This window comes from Nomascus leucogenys, chromosome 12, assembly GCF_006542625.1.
Source record: "Nomascus leucogenys isolate Asia chromosome 12, Asia_NLE_v1, whole genome shotgun sequence".
In the NCBI taxonomy this organism is placed as follows: Eukaryota; Metazoa; Chordata; class Mammalia; order Primates; family Hylobatidae; genus Nomascus; species Nomascus leucogenys.
The window spans coordinates 19,048,143-19,066,012 of NC_044392.1; the positions used below are offsets into that span (position 1 = coordinate 19,048,143).

At 35.9% G+C, this 17,870-nt stretch overlaps 1 protein-coding gene and 1 non-coding gene across 2 annotated transcripts in view; one reads left to right on the top strand and one right to left on the bottom strand.

The window, feature by feature from the left end:
- Positions 1-17,870, bottom strand: part of FAF1 (Fas associated factor 1) — a 511,769-nt gene that overhangs the window by 127,181 nt on the left and 366,718 nt on the right. Inside the window, exons 12-13 of the mRNA XM_030823889.1 lie at positions 17,514-17,595; positions 1,911-2,065 (exon numbers count right to left, since the gene is read on the bottom strand). Of these exons, the coding sequence (XP_030679749.1) occupies positions 1,911-2,065; positions 17,514-17,595 (237 nt within the window). The remainder of the gene's footprint in view (positions 1-1,910; positions 2,066-17,513; positions 17,596-17,870) is intronic.
- LOC115837709 lies at positions 17,301-17,407 on the top strand. The gene has a single exon (XR_004032769.1). It is a non-coding gene; the product is annotated as a U6 spliceosomal RNA (small nuclear RNA).

The window sequence follows — 17,870 nt, forward strand, 5'->3', positions numbered from 1 at the left end:
GTAATATGGAAGAACTATTAATAGATTTTGAATAAGGATGCCAAGTATCTTAAATTATAGAAATCATTCCATTCCCCTATTGCCCCATTTGTGGTTCCTATAAATGTTTATTAAATTGAATTCCTAGATGTTCCTATTTTCAGTCTTTAATATTACCTTTTACAAATTTTCATGACAGTTACTTAATTCAAAATGTAGACTGAAATATCCTATCATACTTAATAGTCAGTCCTGCAGTTCATTGAGAAATAGCTCTAAAGCCTTAAACAACACCTTTATTTAGTGTTTTTAAAAAAAGTGTCATAAGGAGTTAATAGGACACAGCTGTACTGGCTCTTTCTAATAAGCAGCTTCTGTCGCTTTGGTCACCACAGGTGTCTCTGTAACCTGCAAACTCTTATTACTAGTGTATCAAAGTTGTGCTACTTAACAGACTTCTTTAGTAAAACATAACAAAGCAATTACATGGCTGTTGATTGCCAGTCATAAAAAAAAAACCCTCAAACACTGTTTTTCAAAAGAAACTACACTGCAATTTTTTGTCATTGTAAAATAAAAGGAACTAAGGAATTAAATGGAGGATAGAACAAAATAACAGCAGGTAGCCCACTGAACTTAGCCACTACAGATGGTTTAGAAATAGTGTTTCCTTCTCCATCAAGTTGTGGATAAAAGGAAAGGAGGAGATTCCTCACTGCCAGTGAATGGCAAAAGATTTAGCCAAGTCTCCAGTCTCTGTATTTTGCCTCATGAAAGACCTTCGATGTGGCATTTTTATCTGTTTTTGGCACTGCTTTTCATCACCTTTAACTGAGTGTGAATAATAACCTGATTTAATTTAAACAAATACAGGTGCTAAAGATTCTTTATTTATGTATAACAGGGAACATTTCCAAGGCAAAACGAAGTCATCTCATGAAATTTCCTAACCATTTGCTTAAAGAAATGAAGTATTAGATTATGAAATAGCTTCAACATTATTTTGCCTCACATTTAAGGAAAGAATCATGTTCTTTTCTGATTCAGATTAAATAAAACAAAGTTTGAATGATGATCAAAAATTCAGTGAGCCATAAAATAACAAAAAGACAAATCAGATGGTTTCTAATTGTTCTATAATCGTTTAAATTAGGTAACTAAAATATGCTTGCCTTGAAATGAATTAATTTAATCTCCCTGTTCATAAACCAGCAGCCTGCGATTATGATTGTGTTAACACACCCAAAGTAGCATCATGGGATGTTACGGCCACATGTGTAATTAAACATGATGAAATATATTTCAGGTGGGAAACTGAAATAGGCAAAATATGAAGAATTGTTAATCACTTGCAGATACTATGATTAACAAACTAAGTAAACTCATCCTGACAACTAGGAAAGGAATTTTTTTTCCCTATTGAGAATATGGATGTATTGTTGGCTGTGTGCAAAAGAATGTGTGCAATAAAGCGATTACATCAATTAGCATATGCTAGAGTTAAGCTATTACCAACTCCACTGGACTTGTGCAGAAAGTCCTGCCTTCTTCACTGAAGTTATTAAAAAATAAACTTACTACTAGGATTATATATTAGACTTGTTTTGCCTTTTCTGAATATCATTAAAAACATCAGGTTTCTCTAAAAGTTCAAAAACATTAGAAATGTCTGTTGCACTGCAAAAATAAGATGAGAAATGCATTTTTGTTTTCAGGTTATTCTTGAATTTAAAAAGTTTTTATAAGTTAAGGCATATTTTCACAATTGCAAATAACTGCATGCATTAGCTGCAACCAGCAGCTTTTGTCTAATGAAATGCAATGGTAGAGAGTTTAATGCTGAGGACGAGAAATGTTTATGATGATGACAAACACAATGATTTTTTTTTTTAATAGAAGCCCAACTTACAGCTTGTGAACAACAGTATTACCTTGCTCTGTTGGAGTCCTTTGTTAGATCCCAAGCCCAGGTTATAAAATTTTGACTCAGATAAGAAACAATGGATTCAGCACAAAGCATTTGTGAGCAGAACACGTTGGTTAACACACTTTCATCATGGTGGAGGTAGATAGCAAGAAGCTTTCTCTGAAAAGGGGAGAAAAATCTGATCAATTAAAATATCCACTAATGAAAGATTTCTTAAATTTTAGAGAGGCATAATTAGTCTATATGAACAGCAAAGACAAAAATTAAATGCTACTCCCTAAAAGAGTACTGTACATTTTGGAGTTCCTAAAGCATCTAAAATATCAAAAAATTTTACTTCCTTACACTTTAAAAAGGCTGGGATGATTATATCTAATTTTGCAGACTGCTATTGCAGATTTCTGTTGACATGTGCAAGCCTATCTCAAATGAAGTTGCAAAAGAATTGTATTTTGCTTAAAGGAAATGGATTTACTATTCTTTTCATTTAATAGATATATGTAAAGAGAAATATTAACTTTGAACTGTTCAACAATACAGAGAAAAAATATTCTTTAAAACAGAATGACAAAATTCCTCTTACATATTTTTTATGGTTTTAATCGGAACAATGGATAGTCTCCTCCATTTGAAAGGAAAAGGTCTGAAATGAAGTTTTCTTTTTGTTCTATAGATAATTTTAAAGTCCTTAATATATTCTCATATTAAGCCCTTATTTATCAGCATGTAACACATAATTGCCATTTGAAGAGACAGAAAAATACTCAGTTCACATGCATTCTTTCTAGTTTATATTTCAGAAAATGTCCACTGTGGCTTTTCATATAGAAAATTAATTCTTTTCCTTTTGCCATAATAAAAGTTGCTTTCAATAAATGACATTTGGTCTCTTAAATGTGTCTTCTGTCATAGTTAGATACTCAGTGCAATAATTAAAACTAAAAACTGAAATTGAACAAGGTAATAAGTATAATAAAAACAATGGGTATAAGTAGCCATTGATGGTTTGCAACATGTTAGCTTCACCAACCATGACTATATAATGATTAAAGAGCTTAAATTGTTGACTAACTTCTTGGTACTACCTCAAAGAAGAGCTGAGTTTAACAATACTCACAATTACCAGGGAAAGGAAAGATAAAATTTTATGGTAAAGACAACATACAAACCAATCTTTGAAATTCTGTCAAAGGAAAATTTCAAGGAAGCTTAGTATCTTTCCCTTCATGTTAAGTAAGAATGTGATGACAGCAAATGAAAATTTGCTGTGTGGGATTCTGAACAAAAGAAGGAAACTTACAGAAAAATATAAGGCTCATGCTGATGAAAGGCTAATGAAATCTGATGTTAGGAATTATCTAGATAAAGAATCCAAATAATAGTAATAGTAATCATCATTAAAATTATTTTCTTCAAAGGTAAATTTCGTAATAGATGAGGGTAGCCACAGTTAGGTAGATTAAGATTCTAAAAGCATCTACTATGAATAGGAGACACTGTTACTTTCACAACCATTATCTACTTTAATTTCCAGAATAAATCTTTAAAATAGCATCCTTAACCCCATTAGCATATGAGGAAACTGAGGTTTAGAAAGCAGACTTGTCCCAAATGTCACAGCTAGTTAGTAAGTAATACAATGAGGATTGGCTCCCAGATTGTCTAACTCCAAGTCCAAGTAAGTGTTTTTTTCTCGATACTACAGTGGTAGCAGGGAAATCAACCACACCGTAGTCAAGGCTTATGGAAGCACTCACATAACATGAAGATGCCAGACTGCTTTGGACTGAGACTCAGAGACAGCTTGTAATGGGAATAAGGGCAGGACTCCTGGGTATAAGTAGCTCAGCTGATCCCACCCTGCTTCTATGTGTTAATTCATTTATTCATTCATTCAACAAGCATTTGTTGAAATACTCTTTGTGTCAGGCTCAGCAGGAAGCAGTGGCAATAAAATGGTGAACAAGAAAGACTCAAGGTTTCTTCATCTATGTTGATGTCTGCAGAGAACAGTATCAGGCTTCCAGGAAGTTTGTAATCAGATACATTGTTAGAGAGATACTTATCTAGTAAATTCCTACTCATCCTATAAGGCTCAAAACAAATGTCTCTATGAAACCTTTCGTGATTCCTCAGGCAGAGTTAAGAGCTTCCTTTCCTGGGCCTCTATCTCTTTCCATTAGTATTGTAACTGTTTACCAGTTTCCCCTCTAGACTAAATTTCTCAAGAGAGAGAATGAGGTCTCTTTCAGTCTTCTTTGCATCTTTAAACTAGCATGGGTCCCAGCCTGTTTGATGAAAGAAACAAGAACACTGATACAAGCCACAGCCCCTTGGCAAAAAAGATACCCAATAGCAGTGGCAATGCAAAATCAGTTTTAGTAAATGAATCAAGAATTCTGATGCTTTAGGGAAAGTAACGTGAACCTGGCACCATTAACAAATTCAGAGCTCTTCTTCTTAGGAGCTCTCTAACTGAATAGACAGAGGGATGTCAACCTCTAATTCAGCTTGATCGTATCTCAGCAACTACATTTAATGAGACACTGGGAACAAGAGAGCTGTCCACTTTTAAATCAGCATATTTCTAACCAAACAATGGCAATGGCTAAATCTTTAAAATGCCTATTTCTCTCAAGAACACTGCAATGGAACATTTAGACTTTGGGAAAGAGATTAGTGATTTACATTGCTATCTCACTGATTTAATTTAAATGCTCTTCCAAACCAAACACACATGTGCCGAGGAGGCTACTAAGAAACCCAACATGCAGAGTTCCCTATAAGTGCAGCCGACAGTGTTGACTGAAACTAAACTTGGAAATCCAGGGCACTAATGCACAACATCAAGCAATAAAACAGCATCTCTTTGGCAATATTTAATTTAAAAAAGAAGAAAGACGCAGGCGAAGATCAGGCACTGTCTGTTTTGGAGGATCAACCATTCTGCATTTCAAAGCATTGGTCCCTGCAATATCCAGGTTACTGTGCTAGAATCTCGACTATTATATCGCAGTTGTGAGAGGGAGGGCAAAGATGTGTTTACTCAGTGATTAGGCCCTTAGAATAAGCCTCTAGCTCCTAGAGAGACAGCTCACCACTTATTCATTTGGGCCAATTCACAAAGCCTAGGAAGATTAAACATCCATGCTGAGAAGACAAGCGAATGCAGACGGTGAAAAAGAAATAAAAATTCTTTAAAAACTCTGAGATGACTTCATTATTTTTCCACAAGGAAACTTTAGGAAAGTGTTTAGTTAGAGAAAAACCCACATTGACCTCTCTCTAAACCCTTAATCTTTCCTTTGTGGTGGCACTGCTTTGTGGTAAGCGACTGGCTCGCCTCGCCCCTCTTTTCACTGGAAGCTGAGAGAAAAAAGACTCTGGAGAAACAGTTTTCGTTCCAGGGACACAAACCCCTGACACTGTTAAACATGAGATGCCAGGAAAACACACTTAAAAAAAAAAAATTCCCACTTTAAGCTCTAGACTGAATGTGAGAAAGGAGATGATAAAAAGAGTATAACAAGAAGATCTTCAGGCTGTGGGTACCCCAAAGTAGCTTTCAAAAGGAAAACTAATAATTTTAAAATAATCTTTTCTCTGACAAAAAATTTTCTGTTGCTTTGTAACAATAAATAAGCAAAATATAAAGACTCAATAGTATGGAAGTGCTAGTAAATTTAGGCTCTATAAATCTGGTTAAATTACAGTCACAGATAAATGGACTCCAGACTCAGATTTCTGATTATCTTACTGAGCTCAATTAAGCACAGGCCAAAAAAGTGAGAACTGGGTTAAGCATATCAACCAATCTGGAAGAGGTGAAATGGCAAACTAATCAGAAAACTGCTTTCGTGAAGAAAAGCAGTACCACAGAAAACGAGTAAGAAAATGTTTTGATTTCTATTACTATAACCAGTTTTTCCTTTGGCCCATTAATAATTTAGTTCAATAACATTTAAAGAGTACCTATGTATTAGGGATTGAGACTATAATAAAGATGAATGAAACAGTTTCCTTACCCTCAAAAAGTTGTGGGCAAGAATGTGCAGAGGCAAACGTTTAATTGTAGTACCATGTAACAAATGATAATATTGGGGAATTAAAAAGAATATATTTTATTTGTCCTTTCTAATTTGGCAGAGAGGGTCTAAGTCTGGTGGACCACAAAGGCAAACAACCAAGCTACATTCTTCTGATTCCCTCTCTGTAATCTAAGTTTTAGTAACACAGTGCAAAAGGAAGTCTCCAAGCTTTAAAGTAACAGAGAGCTCTGTTCTAAACCCAGTTCTGCCATTTAGCAGCTGTGTGACCATGGGGCAAATGGGTTGTTGTAAGCATCGCAGATAATGTAGGTTAAATACCTATTTACAAGGCCTGGCCCATAGTAGGTGCTGAATGAAAGGTAGCTGTTAGGATGAAGATTCCTGAACTATCCATGCAAAATAAAGGGGTTTGAAAGCAATTTCAAGAGAAATAATGGCCATGAAAATGTATTAAAGATTAAGCAGCTCCTTCATTTTTCCTACTGGCAATAGTGTCTGGGATGCTTATTGTGTCTCTGAGTTCGGTGCCTCACTAATCTTCACATTCAAATCCAGGAGCTAAGGTACTAAGTTGATGCTTAAGAAATGCCCAGCTGACAGCAACCAATGTGACTTGGCCTTGGGCTACAGTAGCTATTGTATTTAGACTCTTAGTGTCACAGAACCATAGAATATTAGAGCTGGAAGAAATGCGCTGTGTCTCAAAATAAGCCAGGCAGAGAGCAGATACTAAGGAAATATTTGCTGATGAACTAAAAAGAAAGGGTTGCATTTTGAGTACCAGAATATTCATAATCTGCATGTTCAATGCTTTTAAAGTTGATATGACAATTTCTGGGAATGGTACAATGTAGTTCATAGTTTTTTTCAGTGTTAAAATTATAGTATAAAATAATTTCCTTTGTGTAAATTGGACCTGACTTGCTTCCTCTCCTTCCCATTTCTGTTCTCCTTTTCCCTCATCATTATCACCACCATAGTAATCAGAATCATTATCACTATCACTTTTTGTTTTTAAGTTTGGAGATGGCTCATTGATACAAACAATGGATACAATGATACAATAAACACCTATTTATTCTTCACCTAGATTTACCAATCATTAGCATTTTGCCGTATTTGCTTTATCATTCTTTTAATACTTTCCTGAAACATCTGAATGTTTGCAGACACCATGACACTTCTACCCTAAAGAAATCTGTCTTGAGAATAATACATTCCCTTACATAATCATCATATTTATATCACACCTAAGACATTTAATATTGTTACAATATCATCTAATATACAGTCCATATTCAAATTTCCCCCAAGTACTCCCACATGTCCTTTGTAGCCGTTTTATTTATTGTTTTAAATCCAGCATCTAATTTGGATCATTCCAGTACTTGCCAACTTCTACAATGCTATTCTTGTATATGGATGTTCACAGGTACCGCACAGCATACAATCACGACTCAAGATAAGTGCAATGTGAGAACAGAAGCAGGAGAGTAGGAAGCCACACTATCTGGGTTCAAATTCCTGCTTTGCCATTGCCCAGCTATGTGACCTTGGGAAAGTCACTACATTTTTTTGTGCTTGGGTGGCATACACTTCTGAAGGTTAGAAGTCTGTTAAAACTCTTTTCTAGATGGGAGTAGTGAGGAAGTAAGGCTGGCAAATTAGTAGTAATGAGTAGTAATAGAGGAAGTCCTGGGGTCTAGGCATGAACATCAGATTGGCTGCTTTTTTATGAAGATGATACTTTAAAAAAATTGTTTTTAATGGAGATGGGGTCTCACTATGTTGCCCAAGCTGGTCTCAAACTCCTGGGCTCAAGTGATCCTCCTGACCTGGCCTCCCAAAGTGCTGGGATTACACACCTGGCCTGCGAAGGTGATACTTGAGCTGAATTTTAAAAGTAGGACATCAATGCTATAAGTAGAAACAAACAAACCACAGTAAAAGCAGGAGAGAGTGACTTCTCTGTGACTGAAGCTGAATTTTTCTCTTTTTTTTTTTTTTTTTGAGACAGAGTCTTGCTCTGTTGCCCAGGCTGATGGTGCCATCTCAGCTCACTGCAAACTCTGCCTCCCCAGTTCAAGCTATTCTCCTGCCTCAGCCTCCTGAGTAGCTGAGATTGCAGGCACCTGCCACCATGCCCGGCTACTTTTGTGTTTTTAGTAGAGATGGGGTTTCACCATGTTGGCGAGGCTGGTCTTGAACCCCTGACCTCAGGTGATCTGCCCGCTTTGGCCTCCCAAAGTGCTGAGATTACAGGCGTGAGCCACTGTGCCTGGCCTGAAGCAGAATTTTAAATATACGTGACAGTGAGAAAAAGAAGAGTAAAAAGGATAAAAAACAAAGGAAAAGTTTGGGAAAGGCCCAGCAATGTCAATGGCCCCATCTGTTCAAAGAACTCCAAGCTAGTTATCTTTAAAGAGTAGAACACCAGACTGCAGGTTGTATTGTGAAAAGAATCACAAAACTTAGCCCTGTTTAGCTCCTGAATATGATTTCAGAGACCAACAGGCATCAACCAAATTGGAGAGGTTCCAAAAAGAAACAGTCAGCTACTGAAGATGAGGAGATGCCAGGATGGTGTCTTTGTCCCCTCACTTTTTGAAGCAGATGTTGGGATAGCATTCCGAAATCTTGATGACACAGATATCTGAATCTTGTATAGGGAGCACTGTCACATGGAAGTCAGAGGGTTAAAAAAAAAACAAAAAACAAAACAAAACAAAAAAACAAAGCCTTCCCTAGGTGCAGTGGCTCACGCCTGTAATCTCAGCACTTTGGGAGGCCGAGGCAGCTGGATCACCTTAGGTCAGGAGTTCAAGACCAGCCTGGCCAACGTGGCGAAACCCCATCTCTACTAAAAATACAAAAAATTAGCTGGGTGTGGTGGGGTGCGCCTGTAATCCCAGCTACTTGGGAGGCTGAGGTAGAATTGCTTGAAACTGGGAGGCAGAGGTTGCAGTGAGCTGAAATTGTGCCATTACACTCCATCCTGGGCGACGGGGCGAGACTGTCTAAAAAAGGAAAAGCCTAAAGTAAAATCAAACTCTCAAAATAAGCTGGCAGATGTTCATTGGGTATAGATCTTTATCAGTTTTCATTGCTTAGACTGTAATACTCAGGTAATATAATATATTTGAGGAAGGCCACCATGTGGCTAAAGTTTTTATGAATAAGGACACGAGAAGCTGAAATGATTGGCCCTTACAGCAAATTATAGAGAAGCAGGCATACTCTTTGGGGAGGCTGGAAGAGGGATGGGGTAGGCAAGGAAGTACACAGTGTCAGGCCAACTCTCATTGGTTTTCCAGGTAAAATTTAGACACAGTACTAAGGACTTTGGTATAGTAGTCTCTTAAAAGTGCAGGAAGGATTTTTCTAACCCTTTACTATTCTCTGTGGGGACGGATAACACTACTCCTAGTCAGCAATAGGCCTGTTAAACAAGCATGACAACAGGAGTGCGAATGTCAAGTGTACTCCTCTCCCCCACTTTTAGGACACTGAGGAAGAGAACAAGAACCCATAGCCTACTTATATCTACTTCCACATTCCAAAAGGTGACAGACTGTAGCAGTAAAGACTTGAAGATAAATTAATAATTTTTCATTAAAAATATATTAATAATGCATTCTTACTGAAAATCATAAGAATTACAATGATTTATGGGTATACATGTTCAGTAGCTTTTTAATACCATCAAATATTGTCTAACAAACAGATTTCTAAGTAGAATATTACATATTATAAAAACAAGCTGTGTTTAAGCATATAGAGTTGTATTAACTCTTTTTTCTTTTTCTTTTTTTTTTTTGAGATGGGTCTCGCTCTGTCACCCAGGCTGGAGTGCAGTGGCATGATCTCGGCTCACTGCAAGCTCCGCCTCCCGGGTTCACGCCATTCTCCTGTCTCAGCCTCCCGAGTAGCTGGGACTATAGGCACTCGCCACCACGCCCGGCTAATTTTTTATATTTTCAATAGAGACGGGTTTTCACCATGTTAGCCAGGATGATCTTGATCTCTTGACCTGGTGATCCACCCGCCTCGGCCTCCCAAAGTGCTGGGATTACAGGCGTGAGCCACTGCGCCCGGCCAAATGGCAGTGTATTTCTAAACTAGTAAGTTTTGAACTAATTTAAGAAATAATTTTAATATGGGCACTAAAGATTATTGCAATTTTAATTAGGCAGATCTGATAATTGGGGAATTAAAGGCAAATTCTAAATGGTACTAACAGATACACTATTTAGTAGAAACATCCAATTACAGAACAGCAGGTTTGGTATGGTTGTATTTATATAAACTATATCAGCTTTTTGACTGATATACATGTTTATAGATTTTTTTAAAAATCACATTTAGACAGTAAAAGCATTTAACAAATAGTGGTTATTTTCAGGTTTGGAATTATGTGGTGTCATTTTCTACTTAAAATGCATCTGTATTTTCATTCTCTTACAGCAAATACAGTATTTGTATAATTCAAATATATTTTTCTAAAAATATATATTAGCTTTCTAAGTCTTATTTCACACATGTGCAGGATGCTGTCCCAGCTGTCATACAAAATTACTATAAAAGACATTGTTCTGACTTTGAGGAATTTAAATGGAAAAAACAACACAGACAAGATAAGCAGACTGGGCATGTTTTCCAGAGCACAAAGAAGTTTGTTTGCCTGGTTTTCTGGATATTGTGTGGTGAGCTAGAAACTTACCAACTACAGCTGTGGCCTCAAATTTGTATAGAACTTATTTTTCTTAAAAGACAATGATCAATGATGGCATTTAGATTTCTTTCAACATGAAGCAATAGAAACAGCATGACTTTAAAATGGGCTGATTTAAAAAAAAAAATATAATAAAATTTGATAACTAAGAGCACTGTTAAACGTGAACTACTAATTTTAGTGGTAGAAATGCTCATGGGGTTCTCAAAATTCCTTTCTGAAACTGTTCCTAGAACTAGTTCATAATTGAATGAGAAAATCAGTTTTCTTATTTTACAAACATTTCTCAAATTTGTCCAAAACTGCTTAATGGCACTATCTATCTTATCCACAGTGCTGGGTGCACTTATGGGTAGCATCCCGCTTAAGTCTCAAAACAATCTGTATAAAGTAAATACTATCATCACCATCATGTTTCTTCCATATTAGACACAGGCTCATTACTCATTTAGGGCCACAGAGCTACTAAGTGGGAAATCAGCAATTGAGTACTGATTCCCTTAATTTATGTATAATATTTGGAAAAAGCACTGGTGTGAAGTCAGATCTTTGGAGCTGTAATGAAATTACTAATATCAAAGCTCAGACTCCCAAAGGGATGCTTGGGAAAGGAACAATCCTTCACATGGGAGATAAGCCCTGCCATTGACATTTTTATTACTGTTGATTTTTAGTTACTATAAATGTCTAATGATTCTCTAGGGTACTTTTGGTGGTGTAGAAGAAGAGAATTCAGGGACAGTAGGCATGAGAGGTGGGGAGGCTCCAAGGAAAAAAAAGAATCATCTCTGCACCACCCCCCTCCCCCCAGCCCCTGTACCAAGATAGGGTCTTGTTCTGTTGCCCAGGCTAGAGTGCAGTGGCACGAACATGACTCACTACAGGCTGGAACTTCTGGGCTCAAGTGATGCTCCTGATTCAGCCTCTTGAGTAACTGGGACTACAGGCACATGCCACCGCACCTGGTTAATTGTTTTTGTTTGTTCGTTTTTCTTTTTTTTTTTTTTTGTAGAGATGGTGATCTCACCATGTTGCCCAGTCTGTTCTAGAACTCCTGGGATTAAACGATCCTCTCACCTTGGCCCCTCAAAGTGTTGGGATTACAGGTGTAAGTCACCATGCCCAGCCTAAAAACAGATTTTAAATGTCAGCTAATGCCAGGGCATCACAGGCCCCTTCATGCCTTGGCCCCCACTGATTGTATCAGCATCATGCCTAGCAATGCAACTCTGTCCTGCATTTTTTTGCTCCAGTAATACCAAACTGGTTGTCGTTTCCTCACTTTAATCTTCCATTGCCTTTACTTTTGTTCTTCCTTCTGTTTAGAATTCTGTTACTTGCCTAAGTTTTTCTCATCATTTAAGATTCAGGTCAGAAATCTCTAGAAATCTTCCCCCTAGGCCGGGCGCAGTAGCTCATGCCTGTAATCCCAGCACTCTGGGAGGCTGAGGTGGGTGGATCACCTGAGGTCAGGAGTTCCAAGACCAGCCTGGCCAACATGGTGAAACCCCATCTCTACTAAAAGCACAAAAATTAGCAGGGTGTGGTGGCACACACCTGTAGTCCCAGCTACTCAGGAGGCTGAGGGAGGAAAATCGCTTGAACTCAGGAGGTGGAGTTTGCAGTGAGCCGAGATGGCGCCACTGCACTCCAAACTGGGTGACAGAGTGAGACTCCATCTGGAAAAGAAAAGAAAAAAGAAAAGAAAGGAAAGAAAAGAAAAGAAAAGAAAAGAAAAAAAGAAAAGAAAAAGAAAAGAGAAAAGAAAAGAAATCTTCCCCCTGAACTTCTAAGGTAGTTGAAGGTACCTCTTCTCTTTGCTTCTATGGTATACTATACTATATGGATCTGTTTATATTGTTTTATTTACCTCATTAGACTGAGCAAAAGCAGGAAACCTGTATTTCTCAGATCCTTAGAGAGCATGTGATAAACATTTATAGCCCTCAACTGGATGAGTGTCCTTCATAGTTAAGGGCAAGGAAGGAAGTCATAAAACTGATCAGTACATTATCAGAAGTCAATACTTTGTCACGATATACTTAAAAGAAACATGAAAACTTAGAATAACTACTTTATCAAAGTTGGAAGCTCTGCTTCATACAGTACTGTAAATTCCTCAAGAAAAAAGGCAAAAAGAACTATGAGTACTCTCACCACCAAGTGCTCTCAAATGAAATCAGTTTGAAGCAGTTTTCATTAAGATGGATTGAACATGGCATCGTGAGAAACACTTTATCAAATGTAGTGTTTTACTTAGTGATTAACTATATACCAGTTGATGAAGCTCCCCAAATCCTTTGTAATCCCACCACTCCAATAAACATTTAATGAGTATATAAGTTCAAAAAGCCTAGCAGAGGATTTAAACCTTCAATCTTGTTTTTATTTACTCTTGGAACTCAATTTCTCACTTCAAGTGAAGAATGCTGGTGTTTGAGGCTCATCTGTTGCCCTGGTAAAATTAATGTGCCTCCCACAGTTTAAATTAAACATGTGATATTTACGATGAAGAAAATTTAGTAAGAGTGCCACAGTATCTGTCACATTTGCCTTAAAATGTTTGAACATGACAAACTGTTTTCTGAAAAATGATTCATTCAAAAGTTTTAAAAAATAATCTTGAGCAAAATCTGTTTTAACTCTCAAGTGTGAAATATGAAAAGGAGAGATGAAGTTTGGTCATTAAATCCTGCAGTACAGCAGTTAGCAATGAAAACTCAAGTGTGATGGGATAATGTAAACCATATTTACCTGTCATGGAACATGTGAGCTCTTACTTGGTCCCTACTACTTACTATCAGTGTGTTGTAGGCAAGTCATGTAGCTTTTCTGGACTTTCTCATCTCTAAAATGGGAATATGAGGATTATATATCCCTATTTCACTGTTTGGTTGTGGAGTTCAAATGAGATATGTAGAGGAACATGTTTTATAAACCACAGAGCATCATAGAATTCTGAAGTAACATTACAATTACTATACTTACACAATTAAAAGAAGATGTATACAATCTGCTTGATGACTTCAATAAATGAACCTGTTTAGATTTAATTTTGAATAATTTATCTCTCATGGAGTTAAACTTTACTTAAGTTTATAGAAATGTAATAAACTGTACATAAACTGTTGATCTGTAACTTGGAAAAGAGAAATGAGGAAAAAAAAAAAGCCCTGGACCAAGGAATAAAGATAAAGACATTTTTATCAGTCCAGAGAGGTCAGTGGATTTTGGTTACAAATCTAATATGAAGCAAAATATTTAATTACATGAACCAATAATTTTTCATCTGCTAAAACACCTAGACACTAAGAAAAGCAAACAATCAATTGTTTCATTAGAAATATCCAGGAGTTAATAAACAAGAGCTTATATTCCTCAGAGGATTATCAGTCTGAATAAATCCAAATGCCAATTTACTGTACAAGACACTTAGTAAAAGTTCTTTTGTCTACGATACACTGTATTTTTAAGTGTAAGTTATCTGCATTTAAAGCTAAAATGTGTGAGGTATACATAGTATATCTTACAGAAACTTTGGAAATGGGTTTTTAAAAATATCTATACCTATTTTGGGAGCTACGATTTAAGTTACAAAAGGCTGTGACATTTTCTGCTTACTTCGACTACTGGTAAGCAGAGAAAGATATATCTTAAATGCACTATTGTCAAAGAATAAGTTGAAAAATACATTATTTTAAAACTATAATTAGATATTCTTTCAAACATATTTATGTCTAACATGGCCATACAATGAAAGACTCCATAACCATTAAAAATCCTTTTAAAATAAAATATTCAGCATTATTTTACAAAGCATTCTTTTACAAAGCATTTCACCTAAATCTAACAAAGCTTTTAGACCTAATACCCATTTTTCAGGAAATCAGAAAAATAATATAACAAGGAAACAATCACACAAATCCAGAATTTGGAACCATCTACAAGTCATCCAGTCTGATTTCTTCACAAAGCAAATGCCAGGGGGAAAAAATGGGGAGAGATGGTGCTTGCTTAAAAGGTATTTAAGATATCTAATACTCAAATATAACTTGTGATCCTTGAGTGGATTGTGGTTCCAAAAAAACAGCTAAAAAGAAATTCTGGGGATGACTGGTGAAGTTTGCATATGCACTGGATAGTAGATAATATTAGGGAATTATTGTTAATTTTGTTATATGTGAAAATGGTATTGTGATTACGTAGGAGAATATCATTATTTTTGGAAAATGCATGCTCAAGTTTTTAGGGGTAAAGTATGACATCTATAATTTATTTTGAAATGGCTTAGCAAAAAATAATAAATATACAGGATACCCTAAATGTTTCTGTGCAGTTTAAGTTTCAATAACTTCAAAAGCTTAACTGCTATAAACTATTAAAAAATTATTTGAAGTTTTAATTATTTATATTTATTTTATACTCGTTTGTTTTTGTGAATTTTGAATAAATTTTTAATTTATTTTCTGTTCCAGTCAACATTTGTCATTTTTAATCAGAGAGGAACTGAAAAATTTATCATAAAAATTGATTCATCAAAATCACAAATCCAAATCAGTATAAAAATATAAATAAATTTCAAATGCTGCTCTTTTGTCAATCTGTAGCATTAATCCTTTTAAGTCATTAAGCCTTAAAACTCCATTAAGATTTTGAGATGCCTATATATGGAAGATACAAATATGGCAAAATTTTCCTAATTATTAAATGTAGGTATAGGGGATTTGGCTATTTATTGTACTATAGTACTTTTTCTGTATTAAAATTTAAATAATTTTTTACAATAAAAAGTTAAAATACTATAAAAGAAGTTATAATTAAGAAAATGATCATATAATATTAAAAGGTAAAAAAAGCTGTTATTACAGGATTATAACATGACTAAATTTTATACTAAAAATCCAAAAATATGCTCACCTAAACATACAATAATATGCAAAGAGCATAACAAAGTTAACAGTTAATCTGTGTTAGAATACTTTCTCTTTGCTTTTCAGTATTTTCTTTTTTCCTTCCGAGAAAGAATATCACCTATTATCCAGGCTGGAGTGCAGTGGCATGATCTTGGCTCACTGCAACCTCCACCTCCTGGGCTCAAGCAATCCTCCTGCTTCAGCCCCCCAAGTAGCTGGGACTAGAGGCATGCGTCACCATGCCTGGCTAATTTTTGTATGATTTTTTGTAAAGATGGAGTTTCACCAGGTTGCTCAGGCTGATCTTGAACTCCTGAGCTCAAGTGATCCACTCGCCGTGGCTTCCCAAAGTGCTGGATTACAGGCATGAGCCATCATGTCCAGCCCAGTATTTTCCATAAACCTATATTTATGAACACCATAAACATATATTGCCATAAACATGCATTTCTTTAAAAATAGCCATTTTTATATAGATTTAACAGTTGAAAGATATTTGCTTAAAACAGCTTTTAAAAGGGCTATTCTGCTATTCTTAGGGTAAAGAAGTTTCTTACTCTAAATTCATTAGACTGTCAATTATAGCTCTAATTTGATTAATCATCTTGGAATTTGATTTTTAAAATTTATTTTTAAATGAATTTTTCTTTGTATCAGAATTTAACATAATCTGGAAAATAGAAATCTCAGAGGCATCCTTGCACTCTGTTCTCAAACTCCTTGCCCTCTTTAATTCCAATAGCTTTCCCCTCTACTCCATGTACACACTATTCCTTCCTTCTTCTCTTTCTTTATTCCTTGATTTATTAAACATTTACTGAATTTTTACTAAGTACAGGGACATAAAGGATAGTCCCTGCCAAAAGAAAATCAAAACTCCTGGGAAGACATATGTAGAATGGATAATTATAAAGACTGTGTTAAGTGTAACAATAAGAGATAAGCAGAGGGTTTTTCACTGGGAAGTGCTAAAGGGGTAGGTGCTGCCAATGTGAGAGAAGGGGAGGAGCTGGAAAAGGTAAGTTTCAGAGGAGGAGGAGGAGTCATCCAGGTAAAGAGCAGAATGAAAGGCATTTCTAGCAGTGGGGAAGCATGAAGAAAGAGTAAGATTATGGGGAAATACAAATGGTACACTATTGCCAGATTTATTAAGTGTGAGGCAGGGAATGGGAAGAGCTGAAGCTACGTAGATAGGCAGGAGCCAGATTACCGATGTCTTGACTGCTACGACAACATACAAATAGTGATTCAAAATTTATCTTCTAAATTCTTGTTATGGGCTTCTTATTATAGACTTCAAGATAACAAAGTCCATTTCTATGTTTAAAACCTTTTTTTTGGGGGGTGGGCAGGGGCCCAAAGTGACTTTTGGGGAAAAATATTGCAGTTGTTAGATATATATCACTACATAGAATAATCATTTTGGGAAAAGACTAAAGAACAAATCTATCAAGAACTAGTCATTTGCATAACTGAAAAGAATACAAATACGTAGCCTGGTCCCTTCTAAGCACATCCACCTTTTTTCCCATTAAAAAAAAAACACCCTATTTCAGCGCTTCACAAGGCCTTCTGCAAGAGCCAGCAGTACCCCTATCACATTAATGTCCCTTGGGAAATGGGTATCTTGGTGAAGACTAGGTTAGCAGATGAACCAGAAACAAATGAAGTCTCCAATCTCAAAATGAAAACAGAAAACGGTGCTTGCTTCAGCAGCATGTATACTAAAATTGGACTTATACAGAGATGATTAGCATGGCCCATGCACAATGATGACATACAAATTCGTAAAGAGTTCCATGTTTTTGGAAAAAAACAAAAACAAAAACAGAAAGCATTTAAGCATTGCCTCAGCCCTAGTGGTAAACCTGTGGGATGCACTTTTTAATCAGAAAAGGTCAAACTGTACTTACATCTCGGGCTTTCACATAGAAGGCCTCTTGAAAAGCAGCTTCTAATGAGCCAATAAAAAATACAGGATGGCAATCACCATATCTATAGGAAAAATTGACTCTATTAATTAGAATACATTTCAAATTCACTTCAAATTTCACAAGTCTAATCAATGACTTTTAAGTAAATGTTGGGGCTAACGTCTAGTGCATACTAAACATAAAAACATTTCTTTAAAAGCTTGGCAATGAGCTTTATTGGTTTTTAGAATTCTTCTTGGCCTATACTGATATACTAAAATACTGGAATTTTAAGTACACTTAGCAAATGAATTTAATAAGTGCTATAAAACCATGCCATTTATAAGAAGAAATTCC